Source organism: Nothoprocta perdicaria, unplaced genomic scaffold, assembly GCF_003342845.1.
Source record: "Nothoprocta perdicaria isolate Ctin4 unplaced genomic scaffold, notPer1 scaffold_366, whole genome shotgun sequence".
Taxonomy (NCBI): domain Eukaryota; kingdom Metazoa; phylum Chordata; class Aves; order Tinamiformes; family Tinamidae; genus Nothoprocta; species Nothoprocta perdicaria.
Window position 1 is genome coordinate 129,393 of NW_020455606.1, and position 10,360 is coordinate 139,752.

Below are 10,360 nucleotides of genomic sequence, written 5' to 3' on the forward strand. Positions count from 1 at the left end.
AGAGAGAGAGAGGAATAAAGGAAGGAGAAGAGAGAGAGAGGAATAAAGGAAGGAGAGGGAGGGGGTGTCCTCATGGACACCATCAGCAAAAATTCTSTTTCAAGAAAGTTCTTTCCATCCTGTTTCATAGATCTGTTGTAGAAGGGGAGATTACTTTGTGACTTTTTTCCCAAACAGATCTGGGATATTTCTAGCTTGAAGGGGGATATGGAAATGTCTTTTTGATCCACTGTGTTTCGTTTTCCTTCCTTATTCATGTCTCCCCAGTCTAAGCTTCCTTATCTTTTTGCCCTAAGTTCCAGCTCTCTGGCTGATCTACTCAATGTTTGGTCACAGGAAAAGTGGAGATGAACAGTTCCCTACCTTGACATTTAGAATAGTGCTCTTCTTTGATCTCTATTTGACTGTCATGTTTCAGRGTTCTTCCGTTGTTCTTTTGCACTTGCTTCTTATTCAGTAGTTTTTCTGCGTCTTTCTCTGAGAAGTCAGTTACCTGGTCTGTGTATTGGCCATAAAGCTAGAGGAACAGAAAGCAAGAGAGATCAAAATGAAAAGTTAAGGGYAATATCCCTTTACAGACGGTATGAAAGATGCAAAGGCAGATCTACTAACAGCTGTACAGATTCAAGCATACCCAGGAAGGGAGACTGGGACACACGGAATCTCCATAGAGATTTCCTTTCTGGTTCTAATACACAGAAAGGAGATGGTTTTGTTCATATTCATAGCAGCCAGTCTGCTGCTTTGCATGCATACTGTACATAGCACAAAAAAATAGTGGCAGGAGAGGATCCTTAGGCTCTCCTATGTACAAATTCAGGTCTGGGACAAACCATCTGACTGAGCTTTCCAAACATTTGTCATGCACAGCTAATTTGTTAATTTCCAGAGAGAATCTGGATATTTATTTGGGACAGTGAAGATCTCTAGAAGTGTTCCGCTCTTCCCTCTATATCAGTACAAATATGAATCCATYCAATGAATCCAATCTCTGTACCCTGATTTTAGTGTGGATGTTTAAGCTGCATTCTCTTCCAAAACATAGTGCAGCTCAATTCTGAAATCTCTCTGTAAAAAAGCTACATAGCTTAGCTACATAGATTTCTCTGGGTCAGAGTACCAAAGCTTAAGCAAAATTTAATAATGCAATTTAAAAAAATAATGTGATGACACAGGCTAAGATGAGTTGCCTTGTTGCAACAATGAAACTGTTCATCCTCCTCTTCCTCAACTAGATTCATTTGGAATTCAAACTGTAAGTASCTTTGCCTCTGAGGGATCCAATGCAATCCTTCTTGGAGCATGTCTGTCCCACTCAAGTATCACCATGGTCAGCATTACCACCTAGTACCCAACCCACTAACATGGAGATGTGATTTCTGTACAAGTCATTGCCTACTGTAGTTTGCTCCAACTGCCAGTGCAAGGTAAGAGCTCTAAAAGAAGGTCAGGTGCTACACAGTGAGGATAAAGGAAGTGGATGAATTTGAAATCTTATATTTGCTAAAGGCACATGGAATTTCTCATGGTTAAACATGACCCCCTTCAAAGATGCAGATATCCACTGATATTTACATCATGCCTCATATGTTACTCGGTCACTGATGCCATAAGGTCTTCCATGTTAATGAAGGGGCATAGGACTTTTCTCCTAAAAGAATACAGCAGGAATTACAACTGTCTGTAGAACTTCTGACATTATCGTAGTTTACCCAATCATACAACTTAGTTTACTCTTCRGGTGCTAAACTCTTAGACTTATTAATGAACCAGCATCCACTGGCGGCTGGTTCAAATCTGGGATGATCATGAAACCCCCATTGCAGTCTGGGGTACCTACAGGCTCTTTGTGAATGGGTCTGACTAACTCATGTTCTTCAAAAAATTGCCTWGGGTGAGGGCTAAGTTTTCCACCATTTGCCCAGCTCCCATCTCTCCTAAATCTTTGCATTCCCTTTTGGGGAGCACAATATATGATCACAGAATGMTAATTACTTTGTAATATCTTAATAAAGAGTAAAAACAGGCTCAGGTCCTCAGGTCTGAAGGAAAGAGATTAAACAGRCTGTCTGGTGATATGAAAGATTAAAATGATTCCCAAAAGGCTGCCACCCTCAGGTCTTTCTAATACAGTGTGTCAGCACTATCTAACACTTTAGAAGGTTTAGTTATCACACCACCAAACAGAATGCAGTAATGGCCCGGGAGTGTTCATCCTACTGCCAGCGAATCCTTAATGAGACATGCAGCCAATGTTGGTGTATACAGTGAAAAAATAGCAGCAGCAGCACAGTTATCACAGGGTAGCACACACTACTTTCTGTTATTTATTCAAACCATCTTCTTAAGTGTCCACATATCTCCAACTCCTCTGAAATTACTAACTACCTAATCTAGTCATTGTCATCAAATATTAATCTTGAAATGCAATTGGTAACATGCAATTCACAAGTAGCTGAGYGTATGTGAACTGAGAAATATGTATGACATTTTTGCACATGCAAAAATGTTTATCTGCAATAAACTTGACAGCTATGCCTTCTTTTCAACAAAGAGATCTCAAGTAAATTTGAAGAATCCTACCTATGCCCACTTGTTCATTTATCAGATTATTCCCTTGGGAGCAGACATCCTACCTCTCTCCTTTTTGGGATAGGTAGGGGAGATAATTGTTCAAGAAATCGAGGAAATCTCTTCACTGTAGGGTATTTTCAGCGAAATACCTTTGAGTTCGAAGTTCTCATCTGATGCATGACTTGTGGTCTTGGTACTTCACAGTTGCCAGAATGTCACTCTCTCTTTCTTCCCCAGTACAAATCTGCTTCTCTAAGATTTTCTGAGTAGTTGTAAGAGAAGAGTGAGTGATACTCAGATTCAGATTAGCAAAACTACGCACTTCAGCTGGATAATCACGAGACATTTGAGACATATGCAGTATTACTACATGTTTTTAGGAGATGCTTATATTTCATGGCTTTCCTTAATCTCCTTTTTGAGTGACACAGGAGATTTTACTCAYGTTCCTTTGGGACTTCCATGATCTCAGACATCAACTGTAGAAAGCAAAAAATGCAGCTGACCTGAGAGAATTTGAGATCAAATAGATTCAGAGATTCGTGGAAAGATTTAGAGTGGAAAGCACCTCTGGAGCTCTCTAGTCTAATTCCAGGCTTATAGCATGTTAAGTCCAACAGGATCGTGTCCAGGCAAGTTCTAAACATCTCCAAGGGTGTTGATTCCCCACCTTCTCTAAGCACTTGTTCCAGTGCTGAACCAATTTATATCTCCAGACAGCAAATACGACTGAAGGTCCTAAGGGTTTTATTTATTTGCATATATTCGTCAGCTGATGTTTCTTTCATACACAATAATTTGTTCTCCGAATACACCTCTAGGTGGCTTCCCTGCTGTTCCTTAAAAGGATCTATTCTATCTGAACATCTATCTGAAAGCAATCTTACACTTATCACTGTACTGGAAACTGAAAGATTTTATAGTATTTATTAACTCCATCATTTTTATGAGAGCAAGCATCAAATTTGGCAATGCAGTCTCTCAGCAATGAGGAATGTCATTTCTCTAAARTGGATAATGCAGAACCAGACAGTGAAACATCAAGTTGAAAGACTCGACAGATTGCAAACACAAGGTAGACTGTCACAAATAAAATCTAGTCCTAAGCAGCAGACTGCACAACTTTTTTCCCTTACCATGCCTGTTTCTTCCAGCAAGGCTGCCAGCAGTAACAGATTTTGAATAAATCATCTTCACATTAACAATTATATCAACTAATGTTTAATTAGCTATCAGAATTCAGAAGAGATGACTTCATATCAAATACAATTCAAAATATAAACCCAAATGCTTGCCAAATATGAAATTCTAGTTGGAGTCTTTCACCTTTTTTTCAGATGGAAGGACATTAAAATATAATAGTACAAAGAGTAAATGACTTGGTGCAGCATCCTAATTCACTCCTTCAGTCTGGCTAGAAATGGTTGACGTAGGACATGAAAGAGAAGGAGTTGGTCTCTGGACCCAAGGAAGGTTTTAATGAAGATTTTGTTCTGGGAGTACAAGTTAGTCTCAACTAAAAGCATGTTTTGTGCATGTGCTTTGCTTCTTTTGGATTCTGGTGTTGTCTCAAATTGTAGGAGATTGTGGGACAGAGTAAGAATCTGGAAATCAAGATATGGTCATTTTAGCAAAATTACATTAGGTCAGAAATTCCATCAGAAGACATGTAGAACTAGAAATACTGTAAGATTTACACTGTTCTGTTCTTCTGACACTACCTCTCTAATACAAGGAACACAGAGTTTCTGAACATCAGAAGGAGACAATTTTAGTAGATACCAATTATCTAGAGGGATGGTCAGAAAGGTAATATTATGTCTAGCTTGCAAAGATGATGAGTAAYTGGGAACAAGATAATGATATATAAGTAGCTGAAAGCAAAAATACTGTTAAGGAAAAAAAATCCAGGGAGAAAGCACAACTTAGGTAAGTTCATTTTCAGGAAGGAAATATTAATAACTGTTGAACTGTAAAACAGCAGAATTCGTCTTCCCTGAAAGATGAAGTTTTGTTGCTGGAGTTACTGGAGGAAATCCTGCATAGACTCTCATGGTAGATGCTGGTATACACCACCATGATCTCAAGACTTTTCYGGGAACTACTGTCATGCATAAAACTCCTCTCCCACCTCAGCCCAAAGTCCATGATATTTCTCACGACATTTTGACTAAATTCTACACAGTGTAATCTAGTGCTGAAATCTCTTCCCCAAAAACTACCAGTGCACACTATTTCTAATCTCCTCCTCAAGGCCATTGTGGCACCATTGGGCTGTATAGATTGTTCATTCCTCTCAATCCTGCTTTATGGCCATGTTGCTATTCCTGAATTGATTCTTCTTAGTTCTTTATAGGTAGATAACAAAAGAGTTGCTATTTGAACTCAAGATTAAAAACTCCAAAAATCACACTTCGTAAATTCTAGGTTCAACTGCTTAGACACAGATTGAAGGAAGAGCATGTGAGCGACTCGGGCTGGATGGGACAACAGGTAAATAATGATTTCGCCTGGAGAAGAGAAGGCAAAGGGAGAATCTAATATTAATCCCTCCCCTCTACCTTATGGTGGGGTTAGAAAGAGAACAGAGACAGACTTCTCAGAGGAGCACAACAAAGGACAGGAGGAAACAGGTCCAACGCAACAAAAGAGAAGTCTGATTGTATGTAAGGAAAACATATCCCTGTCTGCCCCATCCCAAGAGTGTTTTGGCACTGGCACAGCTACCCAGAGATGCTTGGGACTTTCCACTCTTGGAGATGTTCAGGACTTGCCTGAATGAGTTCCTGAGCACCTTGTTCTTGCTCTAGAGTCAGTCCTTCTGTGAGAAGATGTTAGGGCTAAAGACCTCCAGAGGTTCCATTTAGGTGCCAGGTCACCTAAATCTTTCTGTGAGTCTGTTATTCTATAATACTGCACTGTTTGATTACTTATTACACATTCCTCACATTACACTATTGCAATTTTAAGAGAGCTCACTGCTATAAACATCCTTTCTGCAGTGATGAATAACATAACCCCTAAATTCTTCACCACTTGACCCTGCTTGATGAAAATCTCTTATTACTCATGTAGAAAGAAAAAAACYTCAATTCATACCATGTACCAGATGCAGAAAGAAACAAACCTCAAATCATACCATGTACCAGTTTGCATATTTTATCAATATATATTTTGTCATCTATTGTATGGCTGTTATCTATTGTCTTAACTGTCAGTAATTATGTATATACTATTATCTACTATTATTTTTCTTTTATTATTTAAAATCTGCTAGATACACTAGAAGATCCAAGATAATGGCCAAGATTCCACTGTGCCAGGTCCTGCATAAACTCAGTCAAATCACAAATCCAACTTACATCTAAAATGCAAGACAATAGATAGCCCAAGGAAACGGCTCAATAGCCATCAGAGTGGTGTAACATCAGGGGTGTAACAGTGGCACTGGTTTGAGAATTCCATGAGATCTAAAATCTCCSTTTTGTCAGGTATTTAGTAACAGCATGGTGGAGAAAGAGTTATTCTGCATGGAAATGSATGAAAACCTGTGTAGCAAGTTGTTTTCCATGTAAACAGCGTAAGTGTGCATGCTTCTACAAGATGTGTACATCAGCATGCACAGCTACACTTCAACTGCATGCACACAAATACATGACAAAATATGTATACTTGCAGCAAGTCTGGTTTTGCAGAAATGTATCTGTACACAAGCTTGTATACATAAACATAATATTCATATATGTGTGTGCGAGTATTTAAGTAAATATATTTCTAAGGCTTGTTTTCAGTAAATCTATGTATGTCCCAGTTCAAGAGCTCAATGTTCCTATATGCATACTTGTTTGGGGACAATGCTAGTTGGAGATGATAGGCCTTGGGAATTCATGTCATGGTCCACTCTTTTGTGCATGAGATTGTTAACATTCACGTGATCAACATGCCTCAGTAGCTGAATGCAAAGATGTGCCAGTGGCAGGAAGCAAGAGCATGGAGGTAGGTTGCACTGCCTCACTGTGTCTCATCTGTATCTGATTGTGGAAAAATTCTTGGACATTTACGAATATCTATGGGATGGATATAGGTTAATTGGGATATTTTGTGCATGGATGTGCTTTACAGGAGGAACAATTTGTATCCCACAGTTCCCTTTCATATAACACCTTAATGGTCCCTGTAACACAAGGCACGTGTCCCCTCAACCATCAGACCCTAGACATTGCTCCACTTCACATGCCAGGCAAATGCTACCCTCCCAGCACAGCTGTGACACCTGTCTAGACCCAGGTCTGGACTCAGGAAAAGCTGATGGAGGTGGGACATTTCCCCTTCAGGAGAAGCCACTTCATTTGCAGTCCCTCCTGCCCAGGGTTGCATCTCCCAGCCTGGATGCCCCACTTGTGGCAGAGGGCTCCCCATTCTTGTGTCACTGATGCTCAGTGACAGTAGCTGTTTCTGCTCTGTTCACTCCAAATGCTTTTTCATCAAGTGCTGCATTCCAGCATACCCCCATTTGCTGGCTGGACTTCAGCACCTCTCCATCACATCACCTACCCATGCTTGTCCTGCAGCATTCATCTACTTAGGCAGACTGCTGCAGCCAAACTGTTGCCTTACGTTAGTGTAAAAATAGCACAAACTATTGAAGTCAGTCCTTTTTTTTCCAGACACCTTCCAGTTTTAGCTGCTGCTTCTGTATAAGCAAGTGAATGGCTCTGGAACAACTTAGGTGAAAGACATCTGCATACTCTCAGTCATTTTAGCTAATTTCAGAAGAGAAAAATCCTGAATATGATCATAAGACTGGTTCCCAAATCCATGCATTGTGGCACACATGATTCCCACTGGGCAGCTTGTCTACTAAAAGAAATTTTATTTATGGCACATACGCTTTTTTCCTATTATCGAATCACAAAAATCTTTCAGAGATAATGCATCTCTCATATTTTCATCCACTCATATTTTCTCTTATGTGAATTTCACATTCAAATATCCCCTCCACCACACCCCTTTGCTGTCCTTCATCACTGGAATAGTTCCTTCATCATTATAATGTCCTTTTATGTCAGCTTAGAATGAGCAGAGTGTTAAGAAACAAGACACMAAGTCTCTGATGAAAACTCACCCTCTCACCCCTGTGCTTTGCAGGAGGCTGCACCAAGGGGGAGGTAGAGGAGATACAGAGGACAAGGGAAAAAAGATTCATATACAGAGCCGATTTAAAGTCCCAAGCACTTATTTTTTCTGCAACCACTGTTTTACGAACCAGAGTAAGAGTCAGATCAGATGTAAGGGTTAGAAAATTCCTCACTCAGACTTCCAAAAGAGCTACCAGAACTGTCAATATGAGTCTATGAGCACATTTTTTTTCTTGAGGGAACACTCAAGAATGCTCTGTAAGACTTTTCTATACAGCTGTACTGATAAATATCCATCTATGCAGCTCTATTCTCTGTTTTCACTCATGTATTTCTCTACTTAATATGACAGTTCAGCTGAAAGCCGCCTCAGTTTCTATTTGATGTTACAGATACATTAATGGGATGATTTCCCATTTTAGTTTGCCCATTCTAACTCTCTTCTTAACCTTGGCAACCTCTGACTTGAAATGACAGTATTATTCTTGAATGTAAGAATGACTGAAAGGTCAATGACTGACCTTGGAGACAAGAAGGAGAGTAGGAGAACAGAAGTTGGTARGATTGGGAACAGACAAGGCTGTGCACTCTACAACACCATCCTAAGAGTCCCAAGAGTCTCAGTGTTCCCAATGAAACCTGTGCTGCCATAAAGGTCCCCATTATCCAGCCCTACCTGTGGGTGGCTGAGAGAGTTCTCCAGACAGTGCAGGTCGTCCCCTGTCCCCCTGGCCTCGAGTCCTGCCTCCAAAGGTATCCCGAAACGGGTGCATCTCTCAAAGCGGACATAGTCGTACTGTGGTATGCCCCCCCACAAAGCTGATTTCGGTCTGGATTCCTGCGTCTTGTGCTCTGAGGTCTCCATGTCTTTACTATTCCTCATGCTCAGTTTTAACAGAGCTTCTACTCTAGACCTTACCTAGAACTAACTCGTGGTCTGATCTTGACCATGGTCTCTGCACTCTTTCTTCTTTGCTTTCTCTCTCTTCTCASACCACTCCAGCTTGTCCTGTTCTTGTACACCCTTTCCTTCTGACCCTCCTCCTCCTTGTGTCTCTCACTTTCTCCTCTTCCCACCCAAAGGCAGTGATTGCAGGGCTTAACTATATTTATAGCAACCTTTTTCTGTCACATGATTCCCCAGTGCCACATCTGATCTGGGCAAAAGGGACTAACTCCACCAGGATTGAATATCAGGTGTGTGCCACAGGGGACTCCTGAAGGAGAGGGAAAGGGGAGGGAGAGAAAGGAAGGAATATGCAAAAGAGAGCTAGAAATACRAAATCATGAAGCAGATAGGAGGAGACCTTCTCCAGGAGGTCTTTTCCTGCACATTTCCCTTGTTCTGAGCAAGACATATTTGCAATGGAAACAAAATTCAGGGCGTTTCCTCTTTCTTTCCCCAGATATCAGCCTTCCGATGATGAAGCAGCCATAAAGATACAGAACAAGATGGGACAGGACATCTCATGTCCCAAGATACCTTTGCTACATCTCAAGTCCACAGTCTACAAAAGAATCAAATCCTAAAGAACTCTAGCACCTCTGTGAATTGCTAGGCATAACTACTTAATCCAAGAATTTCCCGTTCTTGTGAGGAATACTTTTAGAGAATGCAACCAGATCTCTCTGTAGGTATTGAGTTATGGGTATGTGCAGAAATTTCTGTTCTTGATGCTCACTGGTCCACAGATTTGAGCATTCAACAGCTTCTACCACTTATTTCTCCACCAGATGAAAAGCAATTAGCTCAGCTAACGCCACTGAAMAATCAAACAGTAAAAGAAATTAGAAGCATTTTCCAGCAACAAGGCCTATAGACAACTCCTACACTACCAGTCTACCTGCGATTACATTGCTTTTGATAGCTATTAATCAACAAAGAGAAGTGAGTTTGAGAGGATAGGAACTGTTCAGAAAAAAAAAAAAAAAAAAAAAAAAAGAACAAAACAATAAGACCCCTATCTGCCTCAGGCATAAATACAAAAGAGTTAATGCTAAACAACAACTTCCTCCTGCAGAAAGTATAATCTCTACAGAATTACGGATCCCAAAATTTACGTTGCAAGTTAAAAGATTCACAGGCAGGATGGGAGAAAGAGGCAAAGCATCCTCTTATTGGTCCAATGTAGCAGCCTTACAGTGTGTAGTGTTGCCAAAGTATTCCATTTTGCAGACCTCTGCAACAGCTTTCTTGGAGAGGCATCTTGCTTTCTCTGATTGATCTTCCAATGCAGGTTAAAAAAAGTCTTCAAAAGGAAGTTCAACTTAATTTCCTCCATAAGTCCCTTCCTTACCTCTTCACCAATACTATATGGTCACTATGATTATTGTTAATCTATCCATTAACAACATACACCACACAGCATGTAAGACAAGACCTGAAATTTTACAAAAGCCACAGCATTTTTGGTTCTAAACATTTAGTCTCATCTGTTTCATTCTCATCAGCACCTACGTTACTTTCAATAAGCAATAGTTCTAGACTGTTGCCTGTCAGTAGACACACTTGACATGAAACATTTCAAAGAAGAGTTCCTAAGCAGAAAATATCATCTTTATTATCTGCACAGAAGTTCCAGTCATCTTTGCTGATTTCTATCTATCATAAGATCTTTAACCATTTCCAACCTATCAAAGTACTTTTG

At 40.2% G+C, this 10,360-nt stretch overlaps 1 protein-coding gene across 1 annotated transcript in view; it reads right to left on the reverse strand.

Moving 5' to 3' along the window:
• Positions 1-8,595, reverse strand: part of CLCN1 (chloride voltage-gated channel 1) — a 38,042-nt gene extending 29,447 nt beyond the window's left edge. The window contains exons 1-2 of the mRNA XM_026044455.1: positions 8,389-8,595; positions 364-517 (exon numbers count right to left, since the gene is read on the reverse strand). Coding sequence (XP_025900240.1) covers positions 364-517; positions 8,389-8,595 — 361 coding nt within the window. The remainder of the gene's footprint in view (positions 1-363; positions 518-8,388) is intronic.
• Positions 8,596-10,360: the final 1,765 nt, after the last annotated feature.